We start from the raw sequence: 19,305 nt of genomic DNA on the forward strand, positions 1-19,305 counted from the left end.
AACCTGTATTAAAGCAAACACTTTCAGCTTAAAATCCACAGCACAATTATGTTTTCAACAACACAATCATTTTTGGACTTCTAAGAACTGTCGAGAGGAAAGATTTTCTTCTGGCAAATAAATCCCATGCTCTGCCGCAGTTCAGGAACATCTGATTTATCATGTCTTTGCAGGAAGATGCCTCGGCAAGCTTCACTACTCTGGCTGTGCTTGTGTATGGCAAAAGCCTGATAACCTAGTTTCCTCATTACCTTGATTGGTTTGGAACTTCTTCTATGCTTTCTTCTACGAATGAGCTTTTCCCGGTCCTGGAAAACAGATGAAAGGCTTTTCAGCTCTTGAGTTGGTACATATTTTCCTATAGGTTTTTTGTTTGTTTGTTTTGAAAGACAGAGTTGTTTTTTTCCCTGAGGCATGACATATTTCTATTTAAAATAAGATTATGCTTTGTAAAATTTGGCAACTTTGGATTTGATACTTAGGTATTTTCAAAGGAAGAATATTTTACAACTTTTCATGATAATCTGTGTGGATCTGAGAGCCTCACAGTCAGGAAGTACACTGTGCTCCTAATTGTCATCCTTTGTTTTATACCTGAAATGAAGCACAAAAGAGCTATTCATTGTGCTCCTAAAGTAGGATTCTTCAGTTTCCCCAGATCCCTCCAGGCCAGAGTACTCCCTCCAGGAGTGGGAAGCCTTGCCTTCCTCCAAGTGATCTTCCCAACCCAGGGATTGAACCCACGTCTCCCACATTGCAGGTGGATTCTTTACCAGTTGAGCCACAAGCGAAGCCCAAGAATGCTGAGTGGTTAGCCTATCCCTTCTCCAGTGGATCTTCCCAACCCAGGAATCAAACGGAGTCTCCTGCATTGCAGGTGGATTCTTTACCAACTGAGCTATCAGGGAAGCCCAGATAATGATTGATTTCTTAATTCATTCTTTTTGTGAAAGGCGATACCCTGGGAATTTGGTGTCCACCTGCTAAGTATTTAATATGGTTATTGTACAAATTCAAAAGTAGAAGAAATAAGTAACACTTATGTCTGTCTGAAAGTCTGGTAGAAATGCCTCAACATCTCAAAATTCTGTAAGAAACTTAGCTTAAACTGAGGATACTCAAAGTCAAGCAAATTCTTAGACTAGTGAATCTGTGAGATTTATGAGTTATTAAGAATGTGGAACTGAAGTTAGGAGCATAGAGATTTGAAGGGCATGTTTAACAAATAACCTAGATTAAGCCAGTAGTATTAACCCCCCCACCTTTATAAACAAAAATAACTTGATCATCCAATCTCAATATATTTAAAACTTTAAAAATTTATACCTAGATGACTCTTCTAATGTGGCATATGCACTATAACAAACACTCAATATAGAAAATTTTAAAAGGGTAAACCATAAATAATTAAAAGCTGAATTTATAATCCTTTTTTTCCTCAATAGCAGTAAATCATGTTGTTCACCCTACTCTGGAGACTACTGTCTGAAGTTTTCCCATCACTAGTTCACCTCTGTAAGCCTTGGCTTGGTTGTGAAGTTAGAGTGATCACAGATGTCACTTGCAGAATAAACACAGAGAGGCAAAGAGGAAAACCCAAATGCAGATACAGGTCTTAGTCCAAAGCTGCTGGTAACACAGACTTCCCTTGTGGCTCAGCTGGTAAAGAATCCGCCTGCAATGCAGCAGACCTGGGTTCAATCCCTAGGTTGGGAAGATCCCCTGGAGAAGGGAAAGGCTACCCACTTCACTATTCTAGCCTGGAGAATTCCACGGACTGTACAGTCCATGGGGTCTCAAAGAGTTGGACATGACTGAGTGACTTTCACGTAACATAGGTCTCAGCCAGATGCAGATGGGAGTAACAACTGCCTGACCTACTTCAGCAGGTATTGGAGTCCTCAGAACACCTGGACTGGAATTTCAGCTGTCATGTCATTGTGACATTGCTGTTCATTTGACAAATATTTATTAAACGACCAAACACTGAATCAGGTGTTGGGAAATAAGAGGCCTATAGTCCTGTTATTGTAGGCAAAATATTTAATCTCTGAGCCTCAGAATTTTTTTTTCCATTTATTTTTATTAGTTAGAGGCTAATTACTTTACATCATTACAGTAGTTTTTGTCATACATTGAAATGAATTAGCCATGGATTTACATGTATTCCCCATCCCGGTCCCCCCTCCCACCTCCCTCTCCACCCAATCCCTCTGGGTCTTCCCAGTGCACCAGGCCCGAGCACTTGTCTCATTGAGCCTCAGAATCTTGATACTAGAAGGTAATTATAAGATACAGCACACCCACCATCAATCTACTCATATATAATACATCTGGGAATTCTTTTAATGTGCTCTATAGCTATTATTTGAGTTACCAAATTAGTTAACAAAGGATTATAACTGAAAAGATATAAAACAGTTAAAGGATATAAAGGAGTTTTGGAATAGTCTCTTGAACCTATTTACATATTAATCACATGAACTTGGACCTTTGCAGCTAATCCAAAATTATTAAGTGTTTCTAGCGTATGTTGATTTCTTGCCTACTTGTCCTTGAGGACGGCTTAGAGTTTACAGATTAATCAAGACCTACCCTTGTGAGCTCATCAATAATGTTCTGTTGCTCAATGACCTGAAGTTTTAGAAACTCTGTCTCTTGTTCTTCATTAGCTTGATCGAGGTCATTTAGAGATTTTAATTTCTTCAAGGGTGGATGGGATGTGATTTTTTCTCTCTGGGTTAAAGAAAAAAAAAAGAAAGTATAGGTGGAGACTTTAAAAATCCGAAACTTCAGTGGCTAATAGAAAATGTCTGCAGAAATTTTATGAGGTTCCAGCTAAATGTGAAAACTGTTTAGCTTCAATACGTAGACACACACACCGGCTAACACCCTCACATCTATTTTGTCTGCTATAATAGGTGGAAATCATTGGGAATGTCTGAAGATCTCTACAACTGGACTAGAAGTCTGTGAAAGAGTACATTAGTACATCATCTGTCTATATAAAGCAAATGATGGCATCTATTTCCAGTTATTATGCAAGATCTTAGAAGATGTGGGTATACTTACTATACTGTTCTATAAAGAACACATTAGTAAAACTCTTGGAAGGGGGCCTCTTTTTAAAACATTTTATTTTTAAAAAGTTTTAGTGAATTATATTTGATTTACAATGTGTTAATTTCTTTGGTAGAGCAAAGTAACTCAGTCATACATATGTATACATGTGTATTCTTTTTTAATATTCTTTTCCATTCTGGTTTATCACAGGATAATTGTGATATCATAGGATATTGAATACAGTTCCCTGTGCTGTAGTAGGGCCTTGCTGTTCATCCTGGAAGCAGGCTTCTATGGTGAGGAGACAGCTTGGAACTCTGCTTCTTTATTTTGGAACTTTTGGAGAGTGTGCAGATTTCTGGAAGTACTCCTATCGTTCTGCAAAATTTAGAAACTCCATAAAATTCAGAGCCAGCAGCCTTCTTTTGATTTCTTCCTTACGGGTTCTTCCTTGCTTACATAAGGGGAAAAATCTAAATTTTCACAAATAGCACTGTATAATATTTTTAAAATAAACTGGGAAAGACCAGAAGTCAGGTTAGTGGCATAATAAAAACAAGTAAGCTGCACTTTTGAAGAGTCTGTGATACATACCATTTCTGAATTTTCCTTCGTAACGGCTTTTAGTTTATCTTCCATGCGCTGCAAAGACACCATCAGTTCATCATTTCTCTTGGCGAGGCACTTGTTCCTTTCCAGAAGAGGTTTACATTGCTTTTCAGCTTCCCGCACACGCTTTAACTGCGAAGACATAAAACAATGTGTCCCTTCTGTTTAGAGTCTGAAAATAACTGCATTATAGCAACAGCCACCAAAAAAAGTGTAAAATACATGGCAGGATATTTTAAACAGAAACATTAAAAATTATGTAAAAAATTCCTACTACTAATAAGCAAATGAAAGTAGCACAAAAGAAAATAGGCAAAAGACAAAGGTAAATCACACAGGATATCAAAAAGGCCACTAGATATTTGGAAAGTTACTCTGCCTCATTAGTAAGAAGGAAAATAAAAATGAAAATTCTATAATAAGAATACATCTCATACCCACCAAAATGACTAAAATGATCTATAATATTATCTTTACATGCTTCTAAAGACAAGGAGAGAATGTAACTCATATATTATTGGAGGGGGTTTAATTGTCATAACAACTATGGAAAACTGTTTGGTAACAAGTGCTGAAACTGACTGCATGCATACTCTATGATCCAGTAATTCTGCTCCTTGGTATAGTCCCCCCAGACATGAACATATTTTCTCACCAGGGCAGGTAGCAGCACCATTAACAACTTTAAACTATCATGGAACAACATATATGTCCATTAACAATAGATAAATAAATGTATACATATACTTATCACATATAATTGTACATACATATTGCATCATATATTTTTATAATAAAAATATATATACCATATACTTTCATAATAAATATGTAATAATCATATAATTGAATAGGATGGAGTCGTGAACATGAATGAATTCTATATGCAACACAATGAATGACTCTCATCAGTGTAACACTGAGCAAAAAGCCAGACGCAAAAGGATAATTATTGTATGATTCCATTTACAACACATTTTTTTGGTGGTTATTGGTAATACTGAGCAGCTTGTGGTATCTTAGTTTCCTGATCAGAGATTGAACTTGGGCCCTGGCCATGAAAGCGCTAAGTCCTAAGCATTGGAACTCCAGGGAATTCCCTACAACACATTTTTAAAATGACGATAGACATCTATAGTAAGAGAATTCAGTACAATGGTTAACTTTAGAAGGATGGTGATTGAGAGAGGTCTCAAGAAGGGGAAGTTTGGAGACGCCAGTAGTCTTCCACTTATTCATCTGGCTAGTAAGTTATGTGAGTACTACACGTTGGGCATATTTACTGAATTGTACCTTTGTTATTTGTGCACTTTTCTTTATGATTCTGTACTATAACATCACATATACTACTATAGGGGCTTTCCAGGTGACTCAGTGGTAAAGAATCCACCTGCCAGTGTAGGAGACAAGGATTTGATCCCTGAGTCAGGAAGATCCCTGGAGTAGGAAATGACAACCCACTCTAGACTTCCTGCCTGGAAATTCCATGGACAGAGCAACCTGGTGGGCTATAGGCTATGGGGTCGCAAAGAGTTGAACACAACTGAGCGAATGAACATGGATATACTACTGCAACAAAATGCCTAAAAAATAATAAAATTTGAAAAAAATCTGCTTAGAACTCACCAATTCATTTCGTTCATCTCCAAGCAAGGTATTCCTGTCTTCTAATTTTCTTATCGTGGCGTTCAACTCAGCTATTCTCTTTTGATTTCTTCGCAAATCCTACACATGAAAATTAAAATGGGAATTTCTTCAATAAAACTTTTCGCAAAGTTTTAGAATGCTGCTCTTAAAAGTAATAGGCTTAGTTCCTTTCACCTGGTTTATGAGTTGAGAGTAAAATGTCCTCTTACTCAGAGGAGAGTAAATATTTACCTTATTCCAAACCCCCAAATTCACTGCTTGGGTTTAAGATCACACCTGGTTGAAACTGCAAATGAATTCTATGTGGCAGATACTCCCTGGGGCCCTGACTCCTGACAAAGAAAGTGGTAGAAAGTTGGATCAGTTTACGAGACCTGTGAGCTGTGAGATCAGGGTCATGCTGTGATTACATGAGGTTCAAGGAGCATCCTATGTCATGGCTGCACAGTGCTTCCCACAGTTAGATAGGTGTCCTGCTATCACATTTAGCTAAAGAGAGTGTAGAATAGGAGGTAGGGATGGGATCTGCAAATTCCTGCATACCTTTGGAGAAAAAGGTTAGATTCAGAAGGTTGGTGTATTACCTCCATATATGAGACACAGTAGATTAACGGACAGACTTTGGTGGTAGATTTTGCCCAGATGAGCTGGCTTCCGCACTGGTGTAATAGTCATGGAATCACTTGACACATAGCAATCATAGATTAATTCTGTGCTCTTGAGTCCACAGGACCATTACACATGCACATGTCCATTATCACTTTACATTTTGACAGTGCTCTACTGTTGACAAAGCAGTTCCACACACATTATATCTCTAGATTCATAGTATACTGGAGGATTTTGCAGAACCAAGAAGATTTAGCAAGGTCTAAGTTGTTCAAGGTCTCTATCGGTAGCTCAATAACTACCATGTATTGGATGCTATGCACCAGACACTATGCTCAATATTTTGCATATCTTTTCTCCTAACCTCAGACTAGCTCTATGGAGTACCACTACTGCCTCTGTTTTACAGATGCGGGAACTCTGAGCTGTCAAAGGATCTGCTGAAGTCACACGACAAACAGGAGATCCAGAATTTAAACTAAAGGGTGTGACTTCAGAACATATTCTCTTGACAATTTTGCTACACTGCAGGTAGGTGTCAGTGATAGAACTAAAACTTACATCTGCTAAAATCTAGTTCAGTATTCTTTCTGCCACCTACTAGGATATATATATATATATATATGTATATATATATATATATATATATATATCTCAATTCATAAATTATTCATTACTGAGTTCTAAGTATTAGCAATACTTTGAAATCTATCTTTGTTCCTAAATAATACATTGTCATCTTTTTAGCTGATAAATACTTTGAGAGATAAAAGATATGAAAGTAAACTATATATAAGCTGATTTCTATCACTAAATGTCTAAAAATAATTTCTCATATAGAATGATGAAAATACAGGAAAATAAGTGTCAAACTCAACCAGACTTGAAGTTTTCAGATGATGGTTACAAATGGTTTAGTTTTTTACACAGTTATACATTTTGACCCCTGTACAGGATAACTGTTTTTACCAGTTTTCAATTCAATTGTTCATACAAGGGAAAATTCCCAGTCTTGGCAAGGGGCAAAGTATTTTCATCTAATTGGTGATTCTTAAAATACACTGATGTCTGGACAGGTTATCATTTGGCTAGAAAAATTCTATGAAGAATTTTAAAAGATCTGTAATTCTCTTGTGATCAGCTAAGAGCAGTGCAGATCACTTTGCTGTCTATGAGTATAGAAAACCCTGCTCCCAAGATACTCCCTGGTTTTATAGCAGGAGATAGAATTGATTTCTCTGTAGTAAACAGGAAAAGAGCTTAAGTGAAAAGTAAAACTTAGGTACTAAATAAAAGATGACTCCTGAGTCTTTAACTTCAACTTGAACAGACTTACTGGACTGCTGCAGTGTTCAGAGCCGTCTCCTGCCCTTCCTGGGATTTCTCGTTTTGGACTGCTCATGTTACATTCAGCCTCCTTGACCAGAAAGAGCTGTTCATCCAAAGCCTCCTTCTGGAGCTGGAGCTTCTGTACATAGCCTGTTTGGGTCTCCAGTTCCTTTTCCAGAGAAAAGATGATCCTGTCCTTGGCTTTGATCTCATCCATCTGAATTAAATGACACCCAGGACATTTTGTTTAACAATGCTGCAAAGAAATGCATCTTCACAATGGTATGAGCTTAACTTCTTTCTGCTCATTGAAACAGGAAAAAAAAATCATGAATATGACAAGTATATTTAATTCAGGAATAAGGCAAACTGGTGTCAAGGAGGGTAATTTTTTTTCTCTTTAGTATACCCTGTGTAGGTGCTGTGATTCAGTATACTGTTTGAAATAGTTTGGGTTGGTTGAATATAGAAAGCAAAAGTTACCTCGAAGACAGGTTATTAGTGTTAATTAAAGACAGATACTAAATATTCTACTACAATGTTTCCCAGGACAACGTGTGATGTTTCTTCCTATTTGGGGGAACAATCTTTGAATTCCTTTTAAAAAGCAGTAACAACAATGAACAGGTCATTGAACCTGAACAAGCTTCAGTATTTCTAGTAGCTTCATCATTTTCTAAGGCCAGTGTGTTTGCATTCAGGTGACGAGTTTGTCCTTCCATGGTTCATATTATACGGCTCCTTTCATTCCTATCCATTTTCCAGAGCAGCTAGTTCTTAGCAACCATTTTATTATTACCATCAGAAAATCATGGTTGGGACAAGAACAGGAACGGAAAATACCTGGCAATATTAGCCACTGTTTTCCCACCTGTATCTGTGGGATACATTTATTGTTAAGTCTGAGCATGGTTTCAGAAACACTTCTCAACTAAAGGCCAAAAGCATTTGGTACCTGTTGATCAGATTTCCATCAGACTAAAAACTTTCTGCCATCCCTGGGTGAGGGCTAGTGAAATAATTGTCTATAAACAATCTTTGAAGAAAGCAAGCCTTTCTTCTCATTTCATTATATTCTATGAGAATATTAAAAATGAAAATAGGGTAGGTAAGTAGACACATTTAACATAAATAATATTATACTGTTCTCCTTTTTATAAGAATGTCTCCTTACACATAACAAATCACTTTGTATAAATATTTCTTTGCTGTGTTCCTAAGACCAAAATACATTTTTGAATATATTTGGGACATAAATTGTGTTATACAATCACATTTACCCACATGTAACTATTTGTGAGCTACTGCTTCCAAGTCACACGATTAAATTTTAGATCATTGTGGGGAGGTCACAGTCCTGGGATATCATCTGATAATTTGGCAAGTAATCAAACACTGCCCTGTTAATTTGGGAGTAAATGCATTGTCTTTATTTTTATCTCCTTGTAATAGACGAGTCTAGTGTTATTCTTATCTAAGTAGCATGTTCATTTGCTAGATCTGTTATCTATCGTTTATTTACAGTTTACCAGCACTCTAGATCTGCATGTTCCTACTTGGTTTTGATGTACCCTACATAAATAAACCTGCTGGGAAATCACCTCATCACACCCATATATTCATTCTCATCATCATAACTGAAATTTATTGATCTTTTAATACATTCAATGCATTCAAGGTCTTACATATCTTATCTCATTTTAAAACAATCCTATTATGTAGTTCTGTTATCACCGCTTCACAGGTGATGACTGAGGACCCAAAGGGTAAAGAGCTTGATCATGGACATACCTAATTTAAAATACAGACTTATGACCCTAGAGCCCATTCTATTAGGCACTGTGCTATACTTCTGCCAAGATTACCCTTCCAGCATTTTCTCAAGGAGGTTTTCTGTAGAATATCAAGTAACTAGTGTCAAGGAGTCTCAATTGCATACTGGTTGTAAGCATGGACTCTGGTTTCAGAATACTGAAAATCTTTCAAATTCCTAGTTCTTAAGTAGGGAGGGGGTACATACCAGAATTCTCTGGGGAAATTTTCTACACAGGATCACTCCCATTTCTCTCCCTTTCTGTTCCACAAATGGAACTGGGTGTTGGGGTAAGAACAAGATTAGAAGGAATAAATGAAGACAAGTACTTCTGTATTACTGAAAAAGTTTCCCATTTTTCTGTTTGCACTCAATTTTTGAACTAATATTCAGAGAAACTAGATTGTACACTGTTACTCAGAGAGATATCACGTCTGTCTCTGCAATGTGCCAGTGAAAAGAAGTCATGAAAAAATTATAACCATGGATGGGTTGATGTATTTGTAGACTTATACTGAAACCATTGACAAACAACAATATTTAATGTAAAGCTTCCTTTTCATTTACCTACCTGCTGACTCCAGAGTTCACATCCTGATTCTTTCTTCAACAGCCACTGGTGTTTTAAAAACCAAAGGCAGGGCAGAGAACGATATTTCTGCGCTGCATTTGGTCTTTATTGTCAACCAATACAATAGCACAAATTGCAGATTAAAAAATTTGTAAAGTGTGGCAAAGGCAACATTTACAGTCACACCGTATTGCAGTACAAAGAAAATTACATATTTAATTTTTTTCTAATATGTCCTCTGATAACCACTTTTTACATAAAATTGAAATCCTAGCGATATCATCCAAGGGACATAATTAGAATTCTCAGAATATAAATGGTTAGAATCAGCAGATACAAGAAGGAAAGTGTTTTTAAAGTTCTTTTCTAAGAAAATATTTTTAGAGAAGCACGAAGTACACCTGAACAGGTGCTAGTTAATTTGATAATATATAACCCAGATATAACTGATGCTAAACATTCTGAATACAGATGCAAATAAACACTTCTAAGACAAGGTCAATTTGCAACATGATAGCTTTCACACAGTAATTCTATTTGTTTTACTTTTAAGCATAGTGAAAAGACTGATGTGGCTTTTGGTCATACACATTAAAAGAAAAGCTTCAACTCAGTAGGGGTTGAAGTAAGTCTTAGAAATTGGTAATAGCAAGTAAGCTAGGTAGGAATGACAACCAATTTAAGAATTATAATGGTCTCTATTTTGAATTGCCTCCATTTACTTTGGGAAAGATCTATTTGTAAAATGACTAGGGGTTTTATAGCTCTATGTCTTGCCTTCAGACATGGTTCCTGGGGAGAAAACAGGAGAATCCCTCAGTATGTTCCCAGTGGCTGCCATTTTCAGACACCTTGAAAGCCAAAGAAAATTCCCCTGCCCCTGTAAAAACATTATATAAATGGAAAGCCTACAACACATGCTGATGTTGGAAGAGTATATCATTCAGAAAATTTCTATATACACCCAAAGAAACAGGAGCCATTAAATAGATAACTCTCCATACATGTGAGGCTAGAAAAATCCACTTTTTATGAGAAAGTTGACTTCAAAATCTTTTACCTTTTACAATGCCAGTTTTGGCCTGGGTGCATCTATTTACCTGTCGACTTATCTTGTACTAGACAGAAGGAGGGCACTGTTTATAATCGACTTATGAAAAAACACCCGAAAAAGCAAGCCCCACGGCGCTGGGAAGCCTGGAAAGAGAACGGTTCTGCCCTGGGTTACTAACCAGCCTCCGAATATCCCGCTCCGACTCCCACTTGATCTTGGAGATGGCTTCCTGGTGGGACTGATGCTCACTCCTGAGGTCCCCAGCCTTGATTTTATCCGCTTGGATCATGTTGCTCAGCGCCTCGTCCACCTGCTTCTTGGCCGTTTTCAGGTCCGCAATCTCCTGTAAGAGCTTAAGGCGCTCGGCGTCGAACAGTTTCCGGGCCTCCTCGCGGGCCTCGATGGTGAGCGCTGTCCTTACTTCGTTGCTGCTGCCGTCCCGCAGCGCGCACAGCGCCGACTTGAGCCTCTGGATCTCGCCGTCCCGCACCTTCACTGTCCGGGCCATCTCCTGCTCGTGCTGCTTGATGAGGTTCTCCCGCACGGCCTGCAGCTCCTTCATCTTCTCCTCGTGGAGCTTGGTTTTGAGCTCCGTCACCAGGACCGTGTGCTTCCGCTGCTCCAGCTCGCGGATCCGCTTGGCTTCTTGAGTCTTCTCTCGCTCGAGTTTAGATACCTGAGGGGCGAAGGGAGGAAGAGAGGTGAGCCTCAGCAGAAAGATGTGCTCCTAGGCAGGACTGGCAGCTCGGATCCCGGGGGTCTCCTCACCTCTTTTCAAATTCCAGCCCACAGTGGAAGGAGGGAGCGGGGAGGGGGCCGGCGGGAAACCACAGGCCTTTTTATGCTGGGAGGACAGCATGGGAGGGCTTCCCTGACAGCTCAGTGGGTAAAGAATCCACCGGCAATGCGGCAGAATCCGGTTTGATTCCTGGGTTGGGAAGGTCCCCTGGAGAAGGGATAGGCTACCCAACTCCAGTATTCTTGGACTTCTCTTGTGGTTCAGTTGGTAAAGGCTCTGCCTGCAAAGCAGGAGGCCTGGGTTCAATCCCTGGGTTGGGAAGATCCCCTGGAGAAGGGAAAGTCTACCCACTCCAGAACCTGGAGAATTCCATGGACTGTACAGTCCATGGGGTCACAGAGAGTCTGACAAGGCTGAGCCACTTGAACTTTCACTGTGTGTGAAAGCAGGACGTATCCGAGGATGCTTCCAATACTGTGTTCAGACAAATACTTGATATTCTGGGGCTTTACTATTTTGTACAGTCTTCAGGCAAGCAGCACAGGCATCACCCAGAGGCTTATCAGAAATGCAGGGGATCTATCCCAGACCTATGAATGAGAGCCTGTGTTTAACACATCCCCCAGTGACAGACATACGCATTACAATTAGGAAGTTGTGCTCTGATGTCTTTCATCTTGGTAAGGAGTTCAAAATAGATCATCTGGAGATCATTCTAGACTACACATCCCTAGTGAGGTCTAAACTGATAACTGTGCTTGTCCTAGGACACCCAGGATAGTCCATAGTTCAATATTTTGATCAGACTAAAAAGTTGTGCCTAAAGTGATAGCATAAAACATTTCCCTTTCTTCTTCTTTTTTTTTCTTTTTTGAAGAGAAGATAACTGCTGCTAAGGGGGAGGTGAGGAATGAAGATGGTTGACATGTCCTCAACTTCACCTTCCTTATCATAGCAACTTGGTTCCAGCCCCCAAATTTTCACAGATACACACACACCAGCAAAAACCCCGGCAGTACAAGGACCTCTGTGTTACAGGAGGTCAGTGGCTGTTATTTTGGCTACATGGGTGTCTGTCTGCATTCTTCACTATCCGAAATCTTATCTCCCTCTCTTCCCTATCTATGTCAACACTCTGGGGAATTTAATAAAGTGTTGCTTCTAATCTTTTTACCTGCAAGGAGAAAAAAAAAATTCTCCTGTGTTTTTTTACTATTTCCAATGGTAATACAGGTCTCTTTATAGATAAGCAATAGCACTGCCTTAATTTGGCTGTGAGTTCATCTCTGATTTAGTAGATAAGTGTGTGGCCTGGCATCTATAGCTTAAAAAAGCCTCACTATGCTCTTGTACTGTCCTCCTCCTACTGTCGTCTCTGCTGCCTTTCTTTGTTCCTCTGTCTCAGTCTTTTGCACACATACACACACAAGCAGTAACCTAGAAAAAGGGAAAAACCGGGCAGCCCCAGGAGTAATATCTAGGTGAGTGATACTGAGTCTCTGCCATTTGTAAAATTAGAACGGTTTGCAAAATAATTGCTGAGCCTTTCCAGCTGAAAAATTGTAAGATCCAAATTCCTTATTGAAACAATTGTAATTATGACATAAAGTGTCTGAGATTTTACTTACCTTAATGGTTTACCTACCTTTAGCTAGAACAGGATTTTTTAAGTCCACATGGCATTCTATGAATATTTGATTTTAAAGGTACAACAATTATTCCCACGTAGGTTATTCTAAAAGGACTCGGGACACAAGGAGATTTGACGAAATAAACAGTCAGGCATCCCCAAAAGACTGTTCTCGGGTCTTGCCTCCAGCCCAGCCCCAGGTACCCTCCCAAATGTCTGTTAGCTCATAGGTTCTAGAGCAGCGCTGTCCCACACGGTGGCCACTAGCCACAGCGAGCACTTGTGATACTGGAAAGTCTGAACTGAGCCTGGCCCTAGGTACAAAATACTCATCCCATTTCTAAGACTTAGTATGAAGTAAACATTAATATAGCATTAATAATTTTTATATTGGTTGAAACTAAAATATTTTGAAGTTTTTTTTGGCCTTGTGGCATGTGGGATCTTCCTCAAGCAGGGATCAAACCCATGCTCCCTGCATTGGAAGTGTGGAGTCTTAAACAATGGACTGCCAGGGAAGTCCAAAACTATATACTGTATTTTGGATAAATTAGGTAAAATAAAGTTTACTATTAAAATTAATTTGGCTTATTGTTACTTTTTAAAATTGTAGTTACAAGAAGTTTTAAAATCACATATGTGGCTTGCATTTGTGGCTTGCATTATATTTCTTTTGGACAGCATTACTCCAGAGTTCTTGGAGATTCATTTACCAAATTGAGCTTTCATCACACTGCTGCTGACATTCTCTTAGGAAAATCCTGTTATGATCTATGTGCCAGGGTTTCTTCCTGTTGGGGAATAGAATCCCAACACTTCGACTGCCCCTTTCAGCTTCCAGAAGACTTGGCTGGACTTTCAGCCCCTATTTTAACTCCTCACTTGACATCTCAGGCATAGAGCCTCACTCGACATCTCAGGCATAGAGCAGTATTCTGTTTTCTGCACACACCCTGAATCTCTACACCTCTGTGCCTGCCTAAGTTTCTTCTTCCTGAGCCGCCCTTCCCTCAGCTCCTTTTGGGATCCTCTCATTCCTCCTGACCCAGCTAGATGCTACCCTCTCTGGTCATATCACCCTGATCACCCAGGACCAAGCTCACTTCTTCCATTTGTCTTCTCAGTGCAGTTTGTTAACACCTCCTTGCTGGTCTCTTCCACACTTTTCTTTATGCTGTGTATATATATATGTATTTTTGTACACTTGTCTGTCCTCACTATCTCCTCTCTTACCCCACCTTGATTGGAAACTCCTAGAAGGCTGCCAGTGAGCCGTGTTCATCACTGTCTACCCAGTGGTTGTCAGCACAACACAGAAGACAAAAGAGCATGGGTGAAATTAAAGAACGTAAGCCAATATGTTTCCCTGGCTAGCCTCGTAACCAGAGGCAGGAATAATGTATCCTGTCATACATTTTAGAGAACATAGGTTTGCACTGTTACCCAGAGCAGCCCTCATCCATCCCTTCCCTGTATAAAACAATAGAAGAAAAATACCCCCAACATATAATGTCTGCCTGTGCTCTGTTTGATATTTCTCCCGATGCTTCAGTAATGACTGCCTAAATCTTACTTCCCATTTTTTCTGCAATGAACTGAAGAAGGGCTTTCTAGACTATGAGTGGGTAAACAGTACCCCATGAGCCAAATCTTTCCCGCCCCCTCCCCCTTTGTGAATAAAGTTTTATTGGAACACAGCCAGGCCCATCTATTTCCATGTTGCCTATGGCTGCTTTCATGCTACAATGAAGTTGAGTAGTTTCACAGAACCTCTCTGGCCCACAAAGCCTAAAATATTTACTCTTTTGTACTTCACAGAAAATGTTTGCTGATTCTTCTTTAATATAATGTAATTTTTGAAAAGAGGGGCCTTATTTTTCACTGAGTTAGAATATCTGATAATCAATTTACCTTCCATCTAATTTACCTTGGGAAATTAACTCAAGTGATAGGAAACTATCATCTTCAATTGAAGATGAAATTGATCATCTTCAATTTCGGCAGGATGTATTTACATTCCTTAGGCATCTGGAACAGTATCATGACCATAAGAGCAGATAGGTAATGGGTTATAAGGGGAATTTTAGCAGCTTTTCCTAAAACAATGAAAAGCTGTAGTAAAAATGGATAAAGGGTAATGAGTTCTGGGTTTGTATTTTGATTTCACCATCTACTGTCTTTAAGAAAGTTGCTTTATCCTGAGGATCTTTGATTACACTTTAAAAAATACCTGTAAAAGACATATTTTTAGGATTAAATTAGATAACAAATGGGAAAGTAGCTTAAATTGTAAAGTACTGTAAAATGTAAGGTAATATTATATTGGATATAAGAGGAAATACTCATACCTAAAATTATTTATGTGAAGTTCTCTGCAGGCATATTAGATTATACCAGTTTGTGATTCTGTAATTTCTCTCAAGTTATAAACACTAATCTTTTATGTGTAGACTGGAAAGGAGATGAATGAAAAAGGAAAAAAAAAGTGAAAATACAGGTGTATGGAAAATATACTCCAGCATGAAGACAAAACAAATAGGAACACACACTGGCGTTTTTGTCCATCACTTAAAGGAATCCACAGAATTCAAAAAAAGAAAAAGAAAAGATATTGAGTTACTTTTGGCACTTTTTAATGTCTACTTATTTGGTTGTCATGGAAACTTTCATTTTTGGCAGTATTTCTAGGTACTTTTTTTTTTTTAAACTTGAAAAGAGTTTCACTATGAAGGAGATACGAAGAATATGACTGACATCTGGGAGGAAAAAAGAGCCAATAAAAATTTTATAGTAAAAATATTTTCTGAAAATTATTTATAGCTTCGATTGTACCACTAAGAAATAGATTTTAATATCTTAATGTAAAAAAAATCTTAATGTAAATCATGAAAATGAGTATACAAAAAGATGAAGAACTACTCCTGAGTAATATGAAAAAATGTGAAGATAATACTTTGAATGGTAAAAGTTAATTAGTTGATTGAAGAGAAAATCAATTTTTACTTGTGGAAATGTTATATGGACAAAAATTTCAGCTCCACCACAAAAAATAGTAGGCATTTATCGGGGGCTTAACATACTATGTATGAATTAGGCACTTTTTTAAAGGCTTTACACGTATCAAAACACTTAACTTCCTAGGTGGTTCTACGATGTAAGTAGTATTTATTACATCTGAATTTCTGATGAGAAAAATGGGGAACAGGCTCTACAGAAGCACAACATAAAGAAGGCTGATTGGGGTCCAGGTGGGCCAGGAGCCAGGTCAGGGCAGATCCCAGATCTCCTAGTTTGCTCTGAAAGCTTTGGCAAGCTGGGGCCCCAGACTCAGCCTCAGTTTACTCATGTGTAAACTAGGATTGGTGATATCTTTCTCATATGATTGTTGCAGGACTGACTTCCATAATCCAGCAAAGTCCTTTGGATAGGCTGGAACACATGGGCGATTATTAACTATTAATACATGGTAGATATTAAATATTAATTTGATGAGCATTATTGCACATTAATATTTTATCATGCAATGTATACTAATACCATGAACAACATAAACCTAAATACCCATATTATGGTGGTAAGATGAGTGCTACTATTATTATATTATAAGACCTTAGCAACTCTTTTCCTAATAGAGATGTTCAAAGATAAAATTGGGTCTCCTCAAGATGTCCTGAGTTTCTTGTGGCATCTCATCTTAACTTGGAAGACACCTGTTTAATGTACACAAAGAAGTTATAGGGGGTAGGGTGGGACAGGGCCCGAGGGTGAGCACTGAACAGAGATTTGAATAAAAGACTTCCTATATCCCTTTTACCCCAGAGGTTTTATAAAAAAAAAAATAGTCATTAGGAAAATTTAATGCTGCTTCCACTATGATAGAAGGAAGAAAATTCATGACTAGCTTCCCAGGCTTCCCATTATATTTTCTTCTTTTGTCCTAATTCTAGTTTTGCCTTTGAAAAATGCCACTGTAAATTCTGCTAAGAGAAAGAGGGTGATGTTTGAGCTTTAATGTGATCTTAGAAATCTAGGATTAAATATTGGACTGCCTATCAAAGGTAAGGAGGGTTGAGAGGTTATCAAGACAAGGCAAGCCAGCAAAAGGTTCAGCTTGGATTATCTGCATCAGATGTAGCCAGAGATATAAACGCACAGTGGGCTGGCAGGGGTTTTCACGGGCACTAAGTAATTCTCCAATAGGAGATGTGAAGAGGGAAAGGCTGCCGCCATAGGAATGGGGCTCATAAGGGCTTCCCTGGTAGCTCAGCTAGTAAAGAATCCGCCTGCAATGCAGGAGTTCCCAGTTCGATTCCTGGGTTGGGAAGTTCCCCTGGAGAAGGGATAGGCTACCCACTCCAGTATTCTTGGGCTTCCCTGGTGGCTCAGCTGGTAAAGAATCTGCCTGCAATCAGGAGACCTGGGTTCAATCCCTGGGTTGGGAAGATCCCCTGTAGGAGTGCATGGCAACCCACTCCAGTATTCTTGCCTGGAGAATCCTGAAGGACAGAGGAGCCTGGCGTGCTACAATCCATGGGGTCCCAAAGAGTTGGACACAAACAAGCAACTAAGCACAACACAGCATAGGGGAGATTTTACATAACCTGGGGAAGTAATAAAAGCTTCTCTCTTTTCATTTCTTGCTTTTAGCTACTTAGGTTTCCTGAAAACAAAACTAAATTTGCAGAAAGCAAGAAGTACTGGATGCCCAGTGTGGGCCCTGAACCTGCAAACTCTAGAGTACTGAGGAGAGAGAAGCTTGGCTGGTTTTTTGAGAGCACCCTGGAGGCAACAGAGTGCAGTGGAGTAAGAAAGCACCACCTTGATCACAGCCTGAGAGAAGATGGGAATTCCCATTTTGGCTCCTCCTCTAGCTGTGTCACTGGGAGCAAATGAATTACATGGAACTTGTGTTCTTTCTCAGTGAAATCAGAATAGTAATCAGATGCTGCCTTTCTCCCAGGCTCTCAGTGAGGACTGCTTTGCAGTCTAAAGGCCTGTTCTAAGGGTGGAAACTCCTTTCTGGAGCTGACTCTGCCCAAAGCAAGCATCCCAGGCCTGCCACCCTGCAAACGTGACCCTTAGAGGCCTGTCCTCTGCGGCTGCTTCATCCCCTCTGTGACTGTGGGCTTCACGGTAGCTGCAGGCTGCCTCTGAGGGAGAGGATGAAAGCCTGGGGAACTGGTGGGTGGATTTCACATCGCACAGCAATCCCTGGTATGCTTACACACCCTGAGCAGCAGATCAGTGTCCACGGAGGAGACACACAGGAAAATACCATGGCTTAATGGCTCAGTGCTGGTCCAAGAAAGACAGATCTAGTGGAAATATTTCCTCCACCTGAGCCTGGGGTGGCCCCCCTCAATCAATACTATAATATACTTATGCCATGGGGTTTTGGGGAATGTTTTAAAAAGAATCATGATAATTCACTCAACAAGTAGGACATGTCTCCTACATGTCAGGCAGCACAGTGAACGCTGGGGATCCCTTACTTAGGGGGTTTCTGAAGCAGGCAAGGAAGCATACATTTTAATAGAGCAGGGACAGCAGGTAAGAAACCAGCAAACAAACAAATAACATAACTTCAGACAGTACAGAGTCCTGTGATTAAAGCACTACAGGGCGATGTGCTAGATAGAGTACATGGAATGAAGGGACAGTGTCATGTAACTTGGTGATCAGGGAAGGGTCCTGAAGAGCTAGAGCAGATTCCTTCCCCTACTATTTTGAAAGGACCTTAGCTCTTTTATGTTATCCATAATCTGCTCATTTCATAGATGCACAAATGCAGGCCCAGAAAGTTCATCCAGCAGAGAGACCTCACCTGTGTTCTTTCTTCTCCACCACAGGCCCCCATAGTTACATCCTTTTGGCCCCTATGATTGGAGTCCAGTCAAAATGACCTATATATCTCCATGTTTTTTCCTATCAGTGCTTTACAAATCTTTCAGATAATTTCTACTCACCAGAAGCTGGCTGTGTCTAATATTTTAGTTTCATTTCCCTGCAGTGGAAATGCAGGCATCTATGGGAGAAGGATAGGGGCATATCCCCAACCCCTCCCCCCCAACACACTTCATTTCTCCATTTGAAATTTGCATAATAGTATAAAGAAAAGTTCTGACATTGTCTCTTCCTCTGTCTATGGTTTTCGGTATTTTCCAGACATTCACATGTTTTAAGTATTGCACTGGCTCTGCAAAACATGTAAACAACCTAAATGCCCCCTGATGAATAAATA

General features: G+C 39.4%; 1 protein-coding gene across 4 annotated transcripts in view; it reads right to left on the reverse strand.

Annotated features, from left to right (window-relative positions):
- Window positions 1–19,305, reverse strand: part of JAKMIP2 (janus kinase and microtubule interacting protein 2) — a 190,930-nt gene that overhangs the window by 40,367 nt on the left and 131,258 nt on the right. For all 4 annotated transcript variants that reach the window (XM_020905663.2, XM_020905662.2, XM_070465604.1 and 1 more), the window contains exons 3-8: window positions 10,874–11,371; window positions 7,265–7,474; window positions 5,299–5,397; window positions 3,658–3,804; window positions 2,596–2,736; window positions 252–308 (exon numbers count right to left, since the gene is read on the reverse strand). In XM_020905663.2, coding sequence (XP_020761322.2) covers window positions 252–308; window positions 2,596–2,736; window positions 3,658–3,804; window positions 5,299–5,397; window positions 7,265–7,474; window positions 10,874–11,371 — 1,152 coding nt within the window. The remainder of the gene's footprint in view (window positions 1–251; window positions 309–2,595; window positions 2,737–3,657; window positions 3,805–5,298; window positions 5,398–7,264; window positions 7,475–10,873; window positions 11,372–19,305) is intronic.

This window comes from Odocoileus virginianus, chromosome 3 (assembly GCF_023699985.2).
Source record: "Odocoileus virginianus isolate 20LAN1187 ecotype Illinois chromosome 3, Ovbor_1.2, whole genome shotgun sequence".
Lineage (NCBI taxonomy): Eukaryota > Metazoa > Chordata > Mammalia > Artiodactyla > Cervidae > Odocoileus > Odocoileus virginianus.